Source organism: Lissotriton vulgaris, chromosome 10 (assembly GCF_964263255.1).
Source record: "Lissotriton vulgaris chromosome 10, aLisVul1.2, whole genome shotgun sequence".
NCBI classification, from domain to species: Eukaryota; Metazoa; Chordata; class Amphibia; order Caudata; family Salamandridae; genus Lissotriton; species Lissotriton vulgaris.
In genome coordinates, this window is record NC_141698.1 from 554540873 (window position 1) to 554560467 (window position 19595).

General features: G+C 46.6%; 1 protein-coding gene across 1 annotated transcript in view; it reads left to right on the forward strand.

Moving 5' to 3' along the window:
- Window positions 1–19595, forward strand: part of TXNDC11 (thioredoxin domain containing 11) — a 538914-nt gene that overhangs the window by 59895 nt on the left and 459424 nt on the right. The window contains exon 2 of the mRNA XM_086941405.1: window positions 7475–7691. Within this exon, the coding sequence (XP_086797531.1) occupies window positions 7475–7691 (217 nt within the window). The remainder of the gene's footprint in view (window positions 1–7474; window positions 7692–19595) is intronic.

Sequence of the window (19595 nt, forward strand, 5' to 3'; positions counted from 1 at the left end):
AGAGGTCTGACCAAGGGTTTCCTTTGTTCATATATATTCTCAACAATTCTCTGCTGTCTTCATTGTAATCCTGATCTACAAAGTGAAAATGAGGCAGTGCTCAAGTGAATATGACCACACATAAAGTGTAAACATAAGCCACTATATACGACCCCGGCTCATCGGTTAATTTGTTAATGAAAGTTGGCAATTATGGCACATTTCTAATGATCATTTTCAAAGTGTGAATCCGGGATAAAATGTTGACGTTTCGACCCTGGTTTATTTGAAGAGTCTCCGCAGGACAAAGTTGTTTGCTTTAACACCAATATGTATGCATAGCGTCTTGTTAGCCCAGTTAATGTGTATACATTTCTAGATAGGCAGAATAGGGTCCACCCAGATTAGAGCCTCATAGGACTTCCCTTGATGAACATGATATCCCATAGACAAAAGTTGAACAGAGGGGTCTCTACCTTAACCACCTCCTTCAGCGCGGACACACACAATTGCCGTCTGTGTCTCACGTCTGTAATCGTGCCCCCACTCCCGTCCAACAGCCTAGAGAGCTCCGATTATCTCTCTTCTCTCGGGCTGATTCTGGAAACAAAAGGAGTTGCGCAACTTTACAGGTGGAACTGGTAACTTAGGTTGCAGGAAATCATGCTTGCCATTCTAGGCATCACCTCTCTATCTAAACCCCACACAGTGCCTTATTTGTGACTCCGAATAAGCTCTTTGCTGAAGCCACAATACCCAACACTTTCAGCTCAGTAGTGAAACCCCTGAAATCCTAACAAGGTGATGTCAGGGCTCTAAAGCATACATGAAGGTAGCTTGTAGACCATCTCCTTACATGCTTTAATGGGGTAACACAAACTCATTTCTTTGATTTGGCACTTTTAGTTAACTCTAATCAGAATCCTAACCATTTTTACCATTGTGAAAATAAATCAGTGCGAGAGGTTTGGGCTGGTCACATGCCAGGATCTCGCTAGGACAGAGACCTCGAGCACAAGAAGACTGTGACTGCCAACCACATCATCAACGGTGTTTTGGCCCAGAAGAGCCTCTAAGAATCCAGGAACACCAATAATTTGTTTTCTAAAGTACCGCACTACAAGCTCCTGAAGTAATAACTATGTGGATAATGCTTGACTTTATAATCTAGTATTCGTGGAGGATCAGGACCATCCCCAGTTAGCATATCTCACCAAATTATAACACTTAAAATCAGCACTTTAGTAACTGAAGCCTTTTTTGCAAAATTTGTTTTTGGGCAAGGTGATCAACTTGTCTGCTTTGGCCATCACCCAATCTTACACTGTACCTAGAACATTACTTCATTGGAGCATGGTAAGAGTAGTAAAACTCTCCCTGGGGCTGTGCGCTACAGAGTACAAAAAGTTAATACATGTTTGTGAACCCACTTCTCTTTCGAAGATGCGCGTCACTTATTGGGGGTACGGGCTGGCCATTATGTTTTTTTTTTATTGAAACCATAGAATACAGCACATGATTCCTATCCAGGATCCAAGGCTATTTTGATACTCTACAATACATGCCATCATCCAGCTGCGACACAGGACCAAGCATCTGTCATGCATCTCACACATACTAGAACTGTGGTGCAGAGCCGAAGCCTGGCACAGTGCCCAGTAGTGCAGACTCTTGAAGTCTCTTTGCTACATAACCAACCAAGACTCTGTTAACTTGTGCTTTGTTTCCAAGGGCATTTGGATTTGGAAAGAAGAAGGTTCGGATGAACCGACTCGGCACGCTCAATCCCTTTCAATTCAGCCTTAACTGTATTTCATGGCATGTATTTCCTAGACCCGGGGACTTCACGGTTTCCCTGGCTTAAAACTTTCTCTGTTTATAAATATCTACTAGCAATAGGCAAGAAAGAGCATTGACAGCGCTGGCTTGCAGTTCATGGTTAAAATCCTTGGTGTTTTATGTGCGGAAATGTGCAAGCAATTTGCAAAGTACAGGGTTGTTCAAGGCATGTTGTGTGCATGACAGCAAGTGAATTTTGACAAGTGTCGCGCTACTAAAGCACAACCATGTTATTCTTTTCAAACTAGCACACCAGGGGCCCCCTACAACCTCACCCCAACCAACTGCACACACTGTCCTCATTTAGAATATTTCTTTATTAAAACTGAACATTAAAGGTTTTGTTAATATTCAATGCAACCAAAGTATCATATTTTAATTCATAACATGGGTTCATTAGCCTTCGAGAGCAAAAGAACACAGGCTGGACTCATTCTTGATACCTAAGGCATCATGGCTCAAGGTGATGCTGACTTTCCTACTGGGTGTGCAGCGCAGAAGGTAACTTAGACACAGAATTCTAAAATGATGAAAACTTTGCACTACAAGCGTGATGCAGCAGTAGCTTTGCTTGACGCAGAGGGGGGTCACCCCCACCTACTTTTATCAAGTACTAACTGCATTCCACAGACCGCACATGCTTACCAATATACTATGCTTTTTCAATGAAGCAGTTCTGGTTTATTTTAAATGCAGCCCATTTTCCTTAGAGAAAAACGGGATGCATTTAAAAAATAAAACTTTTGTTTCACTTTTTTGGAATAGGTAGAGGAGGCACCCACTGTCTGCTCCTAAAAAACGTTTTTGCTGCCAATCACAAAGGGGAACGGGTCCCCTGAGGACCCCTTCCCGTTTGCGACTGGCTTACCACCTACTTTAAGTAGGCGGTACACTGCAAGTGTTTTTGTGACCGCATTCTGGCACGCCCCTTCTAATAGCGGCCCGTAACTCCTATTTTGCAAGTTGGTAACAGGTTACATACTCTCAAAATAGGTTGGTACATGCTACAGGCCTTTTTAGCAGTTGCAAACGGCACGATTCGCTGTATGCAACTGTTAAAAACGGTCATACATGTGGCCCTATATGAACCATCGGAGATCCTGAGCTAAGGAAAGGTAAGCTAAGAGAAGGTCTCAGAGCAAAACCTATACCTTACAAGACACTCTATACCCTCACACTCTACTATCAAAGCACCACAAATGGAGTCACCTTTTACTTGTCCAACTGGAGGCATCTCGATTCCTCATCAGGGGGATGAAGCTCTATACTCTATGCTAGGACAATAGAATAGCATTAGTAGTCCAAGAAAAGTTTGGGTTAGGAGAAACAATAGATCCATGGATGAAATTCTGATGATCACATTTTTTGGAGGCAGACGCACCCTACTTATGTAAAAATTCTGCGACCTGGCATATAATGGCCATATATATTAGGAGGCGTTATTTTTGAAATCCTGCATGGCTAACGGAACACTAAATGCTCGTAACAAGTGTAAAGTGTGCAATATAAACAGAATGTCCTTCCTTCTTTGCATTCTACTCGATTTCCTATAAACTCCATCTTATTTAAATTTTATCTTTCACTTTTTAATCAGTATTCCTTAGATAAATTGATGTCAGTACAGCATGTGTGTGACCGACGACATCCGAGCACTCCTGGACAACGGAGAAACAGTGGCCCTCATCCTACTCGACCTCTCCGCCACTTTCGACACAGTCTGCCACAGCACCCTTATACAACGCCTCAGCAACATCGGCATACAAGGAAAAGCCTTGGACTGGATCTTCTCGTTCCTAGCTGGGAGAACTCAGAGAGTCCGACTTCCCCCATTCTACTCAGAGGCCACCGAAGTCATCTGCGGCGTACCTCAAGGATCCTCACTCAGTCCCACCCTCTTCAACGTCTACATGAGTCCTCTCGCCTCTATCGCGCGTCAACACAACCTCAACATCATCTCTTACGCCGACGACACCCAGCTAATCCTTTCCCTCACCAAAGACCCCAACACCACCAAAACCAATCTTCATGAAGGCGTGAAAGAAGTAGCCGAATGGATGAAACAGAGCCGCCTAAAACTCAACTCAGACAAAACGGAGGTGCTCATCCTAGGACCCTCCCCCTCAGCTTGGGACGACTCTTGGTGGCCTTCCGCTCTGGGCACAGCACCCACACCCACAGACCATGCACGTAACCTTGGCTGCATTCTAGACTCCTCTCTCTCAATGTCCAGACAAGTCAACGCCGTCTCGTCCTCCTTCTTCAACGTCCTTCGCATTCTCAAAAAGATCTTCCGCTGGATCCCCCTCGAGACAAGAAAGACTGTCACCCATGCACTGGTCACGAGTCGTCTGGATTACGGCAACACACTTTACGCCGGAATTACAACAAAACTACAGAAAAAACTCCAGCGCATCCAAAACGCGTCAGCGAGACTCATATTAGACATCCCGCGCCAAGATCACATCACCGGACACCTAAAAGACCTCCACTGGCTTCCCGTCAACAAAAGAATTACTTTCCGCCTTCTCACCCACGCACACAAGGCCCTTTATAATCTAGGACCCGAATGCCTCAACACTCGACTGTCCTTCTACAAACCCACACGCCAACTAAGATCATCCAATCAAGCCCTCGCCGTAGTCCCGCGCATCCGAAAATCCACCATGGGTGGCAGATCCTTCTCCTTCCTGGCTGCCAAGACCTGGAATTCACTCCCCACCCACCTCCGCCTCACTCATAACCACATCTCCTTCAGAAAAGAACTGAAAACCTGGCTATTCGACAAATAATGAACCCCTCCCTCTAGCGCCTTGAGACCCTCTGGGTGAGTAGTGCGCTATATAAGTGCCCGAACTTGAACTTGAACATTTAAAAGCACAGCTAAAAGTGATCTTTTTTTATTTCTTTAATTGCAATATGCAATAGGCCTAATTGTTGTACTGTATTACATGATCACCAATGTGTCCATGTCCAGAACAACAAAATGTCAGTGCCATGAACTAACATAATTTTTTTTAAACATTTTTACCCATGCCTTACTCCTTCAAATTATTATAAAACCTGAGTTTTTGCTGCAGCCCCCTACAAACACTCAATACTGCTGATCAGGGTTTGTAGATTTAATATTGACTGGAGGGCATGTATAGGAATGTTGGGTAGTGAATACATCTGGCTCTATTTACCAACTTTACTTTTTTCTTAGCTCTAAAACTTCAGGCTCTACCTTAATGGTGCCAACATGCTTCACCATCTCTTAAACTGATACATCTTATTTTTTGTATGCATTACATTTTGCATTTCTTATTTTAATGTATTGCTCTGGTTCCAACCTACCCATTGTTTAATGCCTTGACCAATTATATGACTATTTTTAGGTCAAAGCCTACCAGACAGCACAGATGTCTAGTTTACTAACAACATCTTGGAGACATTTGGAAAGATTCCCTGAGAATGCATTCTGCCCTTTGCTTACCATTGGCTTTGTAGTTTGTTTCTCACATTTGATTGATTTTATCTTTGCTGGCTCTGTGTTTTAGGCTGTCCAGCTTGAGTTTATCCCTTCTGTTTCACAAACCCTATTTAATGTATTCCTTCACCAACTCCTTCTATGCCACTTCATGCCACTTTAGTCCACTCCACTCTATTCTATGACACACCACTCAACTCTCGCGACCACTCAACGACACTCTACTCTATGCCACTCCACGACAATGTCCTTTACCCCACTTACTTTTAGCCGTGCTGAACAGCAGCCACGCTGGTCTACAACACGGCTTAACATACGGGCAAAGCCAGTAGCTCTTGCATAGACTAGACCTATCAGCTTTGCAAATGCTTGTTTTTCAGTACTGGGTGGAAGGTGGTGGACTCCAATTGTTCAACAAAATGTGTATCTGAGAAGCGACTGTCCAGATTTCTAGAGGATGTTTTTTTTTTATTTCCAGACATCTCCCAGTGTAGAATTAAGGAATGGAAGGATTGGGCAAGTAGAGCACGCATCAAGGGTGGGTATTGGGGAGGGCATAGTTCACACATCCTAAGTAGGGTTAAACTATCCCTAACCAGGTTGGTGCACCGTGCTGCCCAGGCAGGCATCTGTTTTGATTAGTGAGTGCTACGAGGCAGCGAATTAAACTAATCCAATGGACCAGCTCTGTGCTGTTTGTTTTAAAAAGTAGTTACAGGCATTATAGATCAGCTGGGATTGCCCCAAGGCAACTAATGCTGCCTATTCTTGCAACAGATGTAATATTAATGGAGACCATTCATAGGGTATGTTGTTTCACCTTTGTTAAAGGGCTATAATGCACACGTGCAATCTCTGTACAATGCATTTTAAAATGCACTTTAGTATGGTTAGGAGAAATTGTGATTTCTTGACTAAGTCTTCACTGTAGAACGTAAAATTGATATTTTCTGTTTAATGTCCGTGAGAGGGTATGGCAAGCAGAGGTTTTTTCCCTAAAGGCTTGTCTGAAAGAAAGACGGTATGTTTGCCAAAGACGTGGGATTCAAAACTTCTGCTTATGGAAGCCTAGCAGCACATATAATCCTTGTGTTAATCTACTGCTCACACTAATAGCGGTGAGAATGTACTCACTATTGGTCAATCTCCCAACCCTGCAGAATGTTGCGAGGGCCTTGAAATTCCCCCACGTCACACTTTTGCAAAGAACTTGGCCTGCTTAAGGCACCACCTGTCCTGTAGGAATTTCAGGAAACTATATTACGTAGCATCCCGTTTTGTAGAGAGGCTGCTTCACAGCCTTGAAAATAAAATGGAAGTAAATAAATGTAAACGGAAAACGTGCGTCTGGTATTTAGTTGGTTTACTTTGTACGTGTAACTAGCTACTTGCTACTCTTTTTTACATCTCACGGTGACATTCACCTAACGACTGATAGTAATAAAAGTCCATCCCAACAAGTCTCACCACCACCACTACCAGCAACCTTTGCCTGCTCAGCATCACGGTGAACTTTATTTACAAACTTTCAAAGTCTCAGAATGGACACTCGAGTGCTGTATCTAGCTAAATGGACTGTGGTCATAAGAAGTACCATATAGGAACCTGCAGAGCTGTTCAGAGCTGACAGTTTGCTGAAAACCACAAATTGTGCTGCTACACTTCCCACATAGGATCAAAACAAAGCAACACCCTTCCAACAACACACCCTACATATATGCAGCATGCTACCACCATAGGTGTACACTTCAAAGCCCCAGTTAGGGGGTAGTAAGTGGTAAATCAATGTTGCGATAGTATATAACCTCTGTAACTGACTTGGTTCTCTGTTGAGACTCGGATCATCATTTACACGAGTGCGACAGTAGGTTTAAACCGGGCATCAAAGGCATGTATTGTTGCTTTTTAAGAACCCGGTTGTCATGCTAGTATCTTGTTGCTTTATGATGACTGAACAATGCCCATTCATTTCTCATTGTTTTTACATGATCTTGTTTGTTTTCTATAACGTCAAAACTGACAATAGTTCAAAACAAGTTTAGTTTTTAGCAGGGCACAACTGTGAGTTTTGCTAGGACCATGAGTGTTGTCTTGGATATTATTTGCCTGAATATGCCCATTATTGTTGTCTTAGAAATTATTTGCCTCATGGTTCTTCACTAATCCCATTCTTGTTTTTTTCTTCTCCAGTCGGGCAAAAGATGTGATCATGCCAGCAAAGCCTCCTGTTAATTTTTTCCCCTCCATGTCGCCTGTGGTGGACCTGTACCGAGGGCAGTTGGATTATGCAGAGAACATTCGTCGTGATTCTGAGATCACTCTGTTTTTCCTGTACGCGCCCTGGTGCGGGCAGTCTATTGCTGCTAGGGAAGAATTGGAGCAGGTGGCAAGCAAACTGGCTGACCAGGTAACAACCAAAGTTTCCAACGCCATGAACTGTCTTCAGCTTTCTTCTAACTTTCTTTGAACTTGTATACATTCTCGTGTCATCTCCTGTTGGGTTCACAGCATTGCACCTAGTTTTTCTTTAGCAATCTTTGGTTGTGGTTTCAATTGATCGGCGAACAAACCACAATGCTCATGGACACAGGCTACACCTTAGTTTCATATTTCTGCCTCTGTGTATGGTGTTGTTTTGTAGCACTCCGAACTCAAAACTAAAAACTCGAAGTGGTAAAGATGTACAGATGATGATAACGTTATCAAAGATGTATTCACTAAATACATTTGTAATCCTCAGAATACCTACAAGGCCTCTTGGTGCAAGGCTTAAATAAAGCAACAGGTTTATATTATAAAACAGGTAAGTCTTTGGACCTTTGATTTGAAGAGCAACTTGATTTGGGACTGATTAGGGATCGGGGCAAAACATTTCAGAACTGGGGCCCAGGAACCAGAAGGGTCTACCACCTTCAGAATTCAGCTTGATGCAGGGATCGTTGAGTAGATTATGATGTTTGATTCTTACCTGTGTAGGTACAGCAGCATGGTTATGCTGAATACAATTGGTCAGTGATGTTTGTTGTTGGAGCATTTGCTGATAAAGCAGCCAAATATAAATTGCATTCTTTATTACCATTTTAAAGCATCCACCTCCGCCTTCTTTCTCATAAAGCCTACTTTTTTCCCCCAGCACCTTAATTTTATCAGTTACTCTACTTTAAAATAATATATATATAGACATCGTAACACATGATTGGGTTAGGGGTGTTTTAAATATTGTTGGGTTTAAATGCACTGATGTTTAGTGAACAAGGCTACTGAGCTCGCTGGAAGGCGTCTTTGTCTTTTGCACATGCAATTCACTTGAAAAATATGCAATAAAATACCTGCAACTTGAAGCAAAGGAAGTGTCCGTTTCTCAGTTCGTGCCAGGAAGCATTTGAGAGTTTAACGCGATATATATGTGTGTGTGTGTGTATATATAAGGGGACCCTTATTCTGCCATTTGTTGGAGCCTGCTGGAAGGAGCATCTGAAAACCCAGCGAAGACTTGCCTACCTCTCGCGGAACCCGCTGCGCGGGTCCCGCTTCGTGTGGGGCGATCCACCAGGAACTGCTGAGAAGTACGACGGTGTCCCTGAGAAGGCGAGTGACAGGCGGGGCTGCGAGCGAGAGCAGGCGCTGGACCGGGACTACAGTTCCCAGGAGCGCTTGCCAGACCCAACTCTCAACACCTGGGCCGCTCTCCTTGTCTGCTCCTCCCCTTCCCCTGCGCTTAAAGACTCTGGCGCTTGTGAAGCACTTGGGACCCTTATTCTGCCATTTGTTGGAGCCTGCTGGAAGGAGCATCTGAAAACCCAGCGAAGACTTGCCTACCTCTCGCGGAACCCGCTGCGCGGGTCCCGCTTCGTGTGGGGCGATCCACCAGGAACTGCTGGGAAGTACGACGGTGTCCCTGAGAAGGCGAGTGACAGGCGTGGCTGTGAGCGAGAGCAGGCGCTGGACCGGGACTACAGTTCCCAGGAGCGCTTGCCAGACCCAACTCTCAACACCTGGGCCGCTCTCCTTGTCTGCTCCTCCCCTTCCCCTGCGCTTAAAGACTCTGGCGCTTGTGAAGCACTTGGGACCTTTATTCTGCCATTTGTTGGAGCCTGCGGGAAGGAGCATCTGAAAACCCAGTGAAGACTTGCCTACCTCTCGCGGAACCCGCTGCGCGGGTCCCGCTTCGTGTGGGGCGATCCACCAGGAACTGCTGGGAAGTACGACGGTGTCCCTGAGAAGGCGAGTGACAGGCGGGGCTGCGAGCAAGAGCAGGCGCTGGACCGGGACTACAGTTCCCAGGAGCGCTTGCCAGACCCAACTCTCAACACCTAGGCCGCTCTCCTTGTCTGCTCCTCCCCTTCCCCTGCGCTTAAAGACTCTGGCGCTTGTGAAGCACTTGGGACCCTTATTCTGCCATTTGTTGGAGCCTGCTGGAAGGAGCATCTGAAAACCCAGCGAAGACTTGCCTACCTCTCGCGGAACCCGCTGCGCGGGTCCCGCTTCGTGTGGGGCGATCCACCAGGAACTGCTGGGAAGTACGACGGTGTCCCTGAGAAGGCGAGTGACAGGCGGGGCTGCGAGCGAGAGCAGGCGCTGGACCGGGACTACAGTTCCCAGGAGCGCTTGCCAGACCCAACTCTCAACACCTGGGCCGCTCTCCTTGTCTGCTCCTCCCCTTCCCCTGTGCTTAATAAATTGATACTGCCTATACCGCTGCGCGGTAGCGCCGGGAGAAGCCCGGGACAAGGGCGGGACCGTCTGTGGCCGTCAGGGGCCGAAGGAGGCTGCTACACTTCCCACATAGGATCAAAACAAAGCAACACCCTTCCAACAACACACCCTACATATATGCAGCATGCTACCACCATAGGTGTACACCACATCCCTTACTTTTTACTTCCAACCACCACTCTGATTAAGGCGATGCCCTCGCCGATACCACGCGAAACTCCATCAAGGGATGGGGGCAGCAACACAGGGACACTGGGCAATTACTTTAAATCTGCCAAGGGAGATGCGGGTAAAGAAAACTCCCTAGAGCGACGCAGGGCGGAGCGGCGGCGCTCCATTTAGTCTATGAAGAGCAGACCCTTGACTGAGATCATCCCGTACCCTATTTCCCAAGAGGAAGGTACGCCCCCCAATAGTTTAAATCCCCCGACCCTTGAGGATTTCCCCCTCTTACTCCGGGAAATTCCTAGCCACCCAGGGTTGGTGCCCGGAAAGTCTATTGATACAACTCCTCCCATGACTTGTGTCACCCCTGTTAATTTGGTTACCCAAACTCCCCCTTTGCATGTCACTAAGAAAAATAAGCCAAAACAAAGTGTTGTGGTGGAGTTGCATAGGCCTCCACCTAGCAAACGGAGTAGGAAGTCAATGGGGGGGCGGGGAAAAACCAAAGTATCCCATCTAGATTTTGGTAAAAAACATATAAACGCACTCCAATCTGGGAAGAACAAGGAGATTGTGACTATCGCTCTTCCCTCTAAGGCCCCAAGTTCCAACATAGCTGATACCAACAACGACTTAGTAGCCAATAAATCCAACACAACTCCCCCTCCTACATCTATAGGGAGTATAGACTTCCTACTTCGTTCCCTTCTGCAGCCTATTAGCGATAGCCTCAAAAAAGTTGAGATTAGGCTCACTCTATTAGAGACATCTCTTACTACCTTGAACACCCTAGTTAGTAAGCAATCCAAAAATGTGGGTCCTCACCCCCCCACAGGAAACCCTCCTAAAATAGGAGCCCCACAGGGTGCCAATAAAGTCCCCCCACAGAGTGTGCCTACTGCCCCCCCCTGCAGCCATTAATGGCTATTTCAGTCCAGGCACCGCGCAGTAATTCAACCAATAGGCCTCCACAACCAATAGACCCTGTCCCTTAAAGCTCCCAGATAGGGATTAACGATGGCCACCAAGAAGCTCACAGCGCCCCTTTACTCTCCCCGGGCCGCCCAGCCCAAAGACCACGGAGACCTGATCTGCCCCCAGAAGCTAATAGTCTAACGGTGGTCCTAGCAGGTGCCCCCCATCTAAGATCAGGGGAAAATGAAGACTACCAATCCCTAAAGAAAAAGGTCATTAAATGGCTAAACTGGAATCGACCCCTACCATCGCATTTTAACAATGAGATTATTATGGTTAGAAGGGTCCCTTGGTTAGGGAAGACCAGAAAAACAATAATAGGGGATTGTATTATGGTAACTTTTAAAGATCCGGGCACTGTTCTGCACATCTGTGAAGGAATAAATAGATCACTGGACTCCACTATTCAGACCCTTCCAGTATCCTTCTTTTTCCCCCCTACTCGCATGCATTACGCTCCACCGCATGATGAATGGACAAGGGTGGAACGTAGACGCAGACACAAGGATTACGTACAACGCCCAAATCTTCATTTGCCGGACACACCCTATTTTCATTTCAACCGTTTCAATTGCCTGAATGGCTTGGATGGGGTCGATTGACTTTCCATTCACACGCCAGTGACCCGGGATTGCGGTTCCTGCAGACTTTTTGAGCCATCTACCCCGATTGCTGGTAAAACCCTTGGCCCACTGAATGATCCAGTGTTTCTGGATAATGGCACCAGCAGACTTTCTGATTTATCTGCCCACAATGTTGACAACGCCTCTGGAATACTGAATATGACAATACCTGTGGAGAACGGCTCCTGTAGACTTTCTGAGCCATCTGCCCCTACTGCTGGTAATGTGTCAAAACTTCCGACTGCAGTAGAGTCTGGAACCATCTCTTCCAACCCTCCTGGCGCGACAACTGACACCCCTGAACATTTGAGGCTAATCTGCTGGAATGTTGCTGGACTGGCCAATAAACTGGGTGATCCGGACTGGGCAAATTATATCGAGACTGGAGATGTATGTATGTTCCAGGAAACCTGGGCCAGAGAGGACTATGGTCACCAAGGCTACATGTCATTCTTCATTCCAGCGAGGTGGGAAGGCAAAGGCCGTCCGTCAGGGGGCTTACGACCTGGGTTGCATCTCACCTGGGCTGCGTGGCCACACGGTTGTCGGCTAACTCTGAAGATATCCTTGTGGTTTCATTATTATGGCCCAACCAAGTCAAACTTTTGTTCATTAACATCTATTCTAGGCCAACGGGAATTGCAAAGGAATCACTGACTATAGATGAACTCTCCAACTATATATCTGATCTACCAAGTGATTCTTTCTATGTAGTGGGAGGGGATTTTAATTCTCATTTTGAGCCACTCCCCGGCCTTCTGGACGGGTTATCATCGGAAGAAGAGGCCAGATGGGCAGTGCCCCCAGTGGAAGCTCCACCCCGAAGGCTTGGACCCCATTAGCACTACAAATTACAGCCCTCACTTTAAAGTTCGGAATCAGAGCTTGCAACGGGCGAATGAAATCCGACATACCTACTAAAACCACCTACAATAGGCCGGGAAGAGAGTCCCGTCTGGACTATGTCTTGGCCCAAATGGTGAAGTGGCCGACAATCCAGGACTTTAGGGTGAGGGAAAGGACCAACAGTGACCACAATGCACTTGAGCTTGACCTTGCTCACCCTGGCCCCCAAGCTCCCGTGACCAACGCGGAAGGGAATAATCCTGCGCTTCTCCTTGACAATAGCAGGAGAAGAATCAGGTGGGAGCACTTGGTTACAAGCAAGAATAAACTCCCCATGCTCTATGAAGGGATAACTCCCATCTTGGAAACTGTGGGGTGCTTGGATACCGAGGCAAATAACAAAGACTCCCAGGACAAACTGTACAAGGCGCATGAGGACCTCATAAAATCTGCGGTACCACATTTCACCTGTAGTTCAGGGAAGCCAAGAGGGGGGCGGCAAGGCAAAACATCATGGTATAACCCAGCATGCAGACGGACAAAAACAGAACTCCTCAGATTAATCAAGGAGGGCTCAGGGGGGGATAGCCTTAAGCAAAGCAGGCGAGCTTACAAGAAACTCGTTGCCCATGCTAAGGCCGAATGGGAGGAAAACCAGTGGGAAGAACTCACCAAGGCCCTAGCGATCCAAAACCGACGCCTGTTTTGGAGGATAGTGAACGGGGGATCGGGGAATTTACAATCGGCATTAGAGCCCAACATTGCCCCAGGGGTGTGGCAAGCTCACTTCCAGTCCCTATATAGCTCTGAGCCGGGAGAATCTCCTGCTGACACTGAGGTGGGCTGGCCGGGCTATGAAGGGGAGCCAATAACGTTGGGCGAGGTCACTGCTGCCATTTCAGGTCTGGCCTCCGGAAAGGCGCCAGGACTGGATGGTTTACCAGGGGATATGTTTAAACAGGAGCCCATTGTCTGGGCCCCTTATCTCGCCGCACTTTTCAATGGAGTGCTTGGCGGCATGGAAATCCCTAGTACTTGGCTGGGGGCAGAGGTGGTCCCCATCTTTAAAAAGGGCTCGCCTCTCCTCCCAGCCAACTACAGACCAATCAGTTTAATAGACGTGGCACAGAAACTGTTTGGTAGGGTTTTGCTGAACCGGCTCCAGGACTGGATGGAGGAAGTGGGTGCCCTTAGTCCTTACCAGGCTGGATTCAGGAAGGGGGTATCCACAGTGGACCAGGTTTTCAGATTAAATCTAATCTATTGGAGGGCAGCAAAATTCGAGGGCGGTAGTCTGTACACAATTTTCGTGGACTTACGGGCCGCCTTCGACCTGGTGCCCAGGGGGAAACTTTGGAGCGTCCTGGCAGAAATGGGCGTTCCCCCGGACATCCTATTGATCTTACAGAGGCTGCACCACAATAATTACGCCCGAGTGAGGTGCGGGAGGTCGGGGGAACTGACCGATAGATTCCCCGTTGGCCGGGGGGTAAGGCAGGGTTGTGTGCTGGCACCGACCCTGTTTTGCCTCTTCGTCAATGGGGTAATCGCCCACTTGAACGCCACTGATTATACTGACGCCCCCAAATTAAATGGCAGCAGGGTGCCCGCAATTATGTTTGCGGACGACACCCTGCTGCTATCTAAAACCCCCATGGGTATACAGAGGATTTTGGATTCCTTTGTGGCCTTCTGTACTGATAGGGGGCTAGAAATTAATGCGGCAAAAACCAAATTCATGGTCTTGAATCCGAGCCAAAAATTGCGGCCAAATCCGCAATTGGGAGCTGTACGGCTCGAGAGAGTAGCCACCTTTGAATACCTTGGTGTGACTCTTAACGAAACCATGACTTGGGGTTCTCATCAGAGTAGGGCTAACCTCAAACTCATCCAAACCACTGGAGGTATCGCCCGGATGATGACCGGTTCAGCATACCGTCCATTGGGGGCACTAATCCAGATATATAAGGCCCAGGCTAGGGGAGCGATTATGTATGGGGCGGAACTGTGGGGTCACACACCTTGCCGGAGTCTGTCACTAACGGAAAACAAGTTTATAAGACAGATAGCCGCACTCCCGACCAGCACCCCACTCCTACCCTTGAGGCTTGACTTGGGTTTACGACCGTTAGCAGATGAAATAAGCCTGAGACCCATAGCCTTTTGGCGCAGGCTGTGGAGCAGCAATGACCTTGCAGAATACAGGGCGGAACTGGTCGAACTTTTGAATCACCCAAAAGCGCTCAATATCCCCTGGATCAAAAACATCCAAGTCACTTGCATGGAATTAGGGCTCCCTGACTTGTGGACTGAGCCGGCGAATGCCGCACTAAACATCTCCAAAAGGTCCCTGGCTAACGTATATCACGAACACAAATTTGCCAGGGCACAAGCCACCCAGGAAGAAGGGTCCTTATCCTCCGTATTTCTGCAAAGCAAGGATCTGTATAGGTTTGAGAAGGTACTGGATCCTATTTCCCCTGTACTTGCCAGAAAGCTGTTTCTCCAATGGAGATACGGCACACTGCCCTTCCGGTCCTTTACAAGCGCCTGGTCATCGGCTCCCACCACAAAGCAGTGTCCGGTATGTGATGCAACGGAGGAAACCGACCTGCATGTGGCTTTCTTCTGTCCAGCCTACAAGGTAGCAAGAAAATACTGGCTTCTCCCGTTGATAAGGAATATGGGCTGCAGGGAATATGCACCTATGTACAGGATTTTAAAATCTGATATTTCTGGCCCAACTGTTTTTGCTTTAACAAAATTCCTAACCAATGTTTGGCATACGCGTAACCGTATTTTAAAGGTCTTGGGTCCCTCTTAAAAAAAATTCTTTAGATGCATAGTTTGTATAGCATTTTTTAGCACATGTATTCCAATTGTTTTTATCCTTTTATGAAATGATTATCTGTGATTGTATATGTGTATTGTGTATCTTTTATGGCCAATGGCCGAAATAAAGATTGGAAATGAAATGATATATATTATATACTAGCTTACCCGTCACGCGTTGCTGCGATCTCAGAAGAAAGGAAATTTAAGGAAACTTGTTATGATAACATTCAATTTACATTGTGTCATTTTTATTTATACTTATTCATTTTAATATGGAAAACATTTTAAAGTGTTGTTTAAATTTTGTTTATTTATTCGAGTGCTTGTGGATACACTGTATTTTTTGTTTTTCCTTCTGGTGCGTACACGAATAAATCAGAAGGTTTTTCGACGCGTGAGCTGGCCACATACAGTTGTCCATGTGAGAAGCACGGATTCTGCAAATCTAGTCTACACACTTGCAGCGATTGTCCTTGTGCTTTGTTGATGGTCATTGCAAAAACGAGTCGCACCGTAAACTGTAAACGTTCAGTATTGGAAAGATTATGAAGGGGCCGGGGGGCTGATATTTAACAATTTTTTCTTTTTTTGCCACAAACCTTCGCGGGAGTATACTCAACAACTTCCCAAAGTTTCATGGCGATCGGATGAATGGTGTAGTAATGCATAAAGGACAAACAGACATACTTTCGTTTTTCTTACATATATATATTGATTATATGCTCCCCTTCTTAGGTTGATTATAATATCTTTAGACTCTCCCATCTTATTAAAACTCACCGCTGATGGCAGGCTTAGTATACCACTGGAAATTCGATTCCTAAATATTTTGCTACAATAATATAATATCCAAAATGTTGGCACAAACATTATTAATGTAAGTGCGTATACAGATTAATATAGATTTATTACAATTAGCTCCACACACATGTATAGTTGTGTGTGTATACACAATTGAGTGAAAATGTCACTTTAAATGTAACATTTTCATCTAATACAAACACAGAAATTCACAATTTATAGCCATTTCAAGTAACTATAACTTGCGCGTTCGCCATGCACAGTTGCAGTGATAATATGTCATGTTATCTGCAACATTATCACTGATGTCCTAAGAACATGTCATACATGATGTAATATATGAGGTCATAAGCAGTGCATGACAAGGGTGTGAGTTCTAGTTACTCGAAATAACTACTAGAAGTATTGAATTTCAGTGTGGGTTTTTTTTTGTTTAAAATGTTGCTTGTAAACTGATCAAACAATAACGTCACTTTAACCTTTGTTTTTTCAGTGATTATCTGGCGTTATTTTTAACTTGGTTATATTTTATTTTCATACACACCTAAGCCAACCACTCTGCCGTACATAGCCTTTGGGTGTACGCAGTGAGGAGTTAGCCGTAGGACCTGGCCAACAGGCAAACCCTGTGCCCAATGCCCTGCAAGCGCCACCTTCCCCCGCTCACCACCTTCAGCCGCGTGCAGCATGGGATTGGCTCCAGGGCCTGGCCTAAGACCAGGCCATGACCCATACCTCTGCTGGCTGCCATCCCTTTGGCAGAGCGCCTCTGTGGCCAGGCCCTGCGCCCAACCCCTTTGGGTGCCACCACCGCCACATGCATCCTTTGGCTGTGCACAGTGTGGGTTAGCTGCAGGGTCAACTGCATGTACGTGGCCAACCCCCCACAGACAACCCTGGGTCCCATCTTTATTTTTAAGTGATTTTCTGAACCAGCAGTAGCCAATGTGAACCCTGCGCTTCAGAGTGACTTTTGAAGGAGCAATGGGGGTGTTGCTGGCTTACCACAAGAGTCCTGTGGCATTGCGTAAACACCAACATATTTTTGATGGAATTTAGCTGCGGGGTGGGATGTGTCTCTGCCCCCCTCCCCTCCCGGTAATATTACTCGCGCCCTCTCCATGCACTGCTAATTAGCCCACATGTTACATCACTCCTTACATTATTGATAATATCAGTGCAAAATTTGCTGAACCACCATTGATGAGAACTGCATTGCGGGGGGCGCAAGTTATAGTTAGGTAAGTAAGTAAATTGAGTTTGTAAAGCGCCTGGTTACACCTACTGGTGTGTCCCCGCGCTGTAGAAGTCAGCGTGAAGCTGATGTACCTCTACTGCTGTTGCTTTTATCAGCCCCCAAACCTAGAGCCTTTCTACTCTTTTGGGAACAGGTGAGTTTTCAACTCTTTGCGGAAATCCAGCTCTGACGTCTCTAACCAGAGATTCAGAGGGAGTCTGTTCCATTGTTGGGCTAATAAAACACGAAAGGAGTGTCTTCCCATTCTCACTCTTCTAAATTTTGGAACCTGAACCTGTCCCGTACCGCTAGATCTCCGCTGTCAGGGAGGATGGTACGGGGTTAACAGGTTGTGAAGGTAGGTGGGCCCCTTACCCTGTAAGATTCGATGCGCAACACATAGTGCTTTAAACGTTACACCTTCCTTTATCGGGAGCCAGTGCAGTGATCTCAGTGCTCACTTTGAAGATGTTCTTTTGGGTAACTTCAGTACCAGGTGTGCAGCCGCATTCTGTATGTGTTGTAGCCTCTGAGGGCACTTGGCATTTGCTCCCAGATGTAGTACATTCTCAAAGTCCAGCCTTGATGTGATTAGGGCCTGGACCATTGTTTTCTTAGCTGAGTGGCAGTAGGTCCAGAGTCTTTCTGAGAACTCTTAGTATCCCAAAACAGGTGCCTGCCACCCGTTTGGTATGGTGCTCAAATGATATTTTGGTATCAAGCCTTACCGCCAGATTCCATACTTGTTCACTTGGAGTGGATAGAGGACTTAACGCTAGAGGCCACCAGGCCGAAGTCCATACCGAGGTTGCCTTCCCCCACAATTAGTACTTCGGTCTTATTCCCATTCAGTTTGAGGCAGTTATTTGCCATCCAGGCTGCCAGTTCCTCTAAACAAGAGCAGAAGTTGGTCGCCGCTTGTTCTTCCGGCTGTGTCAGCGTCACAACAAGTTGCGTGTCGTGTGCGTAGGACACGACTTCCACCCTGAACTTGTCCGTGATCTCAGCAACTGGTGCGACATACAGGTTGAAGAGGATTGGGCTGAGACTGGACCCTTGGGGCACCCCCTGTTTCAGGCTGATGTCTTTAGATCGAAATGGTCCCTGTGCCACTTGAAAGCTGCGATCTATCAGGAAGGACTTCAGCCATTCCCATGCTTTCCCCACCACTCCTCCCCTTTTTAGGCCCTGTAGCAGTGTGTGATAGGCTACAGTGTCGAATGCTGCACTTAGATCCAGCAGGATCAGTGCCGCTGTTTGTCCCTCATCCTCATGTTTCCGAAGGATCTCTGTTGATAATAGTAGCGCTGACTCAGTTGAATGGAGTGAGCGGAAACCGTATTGAGAGGGGTGGAGCAGTTTATTAGCCTCAATGTGGGCTGTCAGCTGGTTATTGACCGCCTTCTCCGCTATCTTGGAGAAGTATGGCAGGAGTGAGATGGGGTGCAGATTCTCTAACTGTTCCATGCTTATGTTGGGCTTTTTTTTCAGGGGGAGCACCACTGCTTTCTTCCAGGTTTTAGGCACATTCCCTGTGTTGAAGGAGAGCTCTAGTGGATGTCTAATATAAGGCTCTAAAGTCTCCATGCTCTCCCTCAGTACCTTGGGTGGCACCGGATCTTTGGGGGAGCCTGATTTGATCTTACTCGCTATAGTGCAGAGGGCTTCCAGAGAAGGGACGGTGAAGATCGTGAGGCAGTCCATATCTTTAGCCTCGATGGAGGTCTCCCTTCCCCTGCCACCTTCTCTGGCCGGATCCGGAAATGAGGCATATATCCTCTCTACCATGTGTACGAAGAACTCTGCCACCCGGTTGCAGGATTCTTCTGACCCTGTCATAGGGGCCTCGGTTCTAGCGAGATCAGAGATTTCTTTGAAAACGGAGAACGCTCCCTCTATTCTAGTGCTATAATAGGTCTTCTGGGTTTTTCTAATTAAGGTGTGGTATTCCTTGAGACCAGATTTATATTTATTCCTGTCGATCACAGAGAAATTACTCCTCCATTGTCTTTCCAGGCGTTTGCATGCCGCTTTATTTTCCCGCAGTTCGGCATTGAACCATGGGGCGGATTTAGATTCCCTCCTGGGTGCAGTACTCGACCAGGGCGCAGTG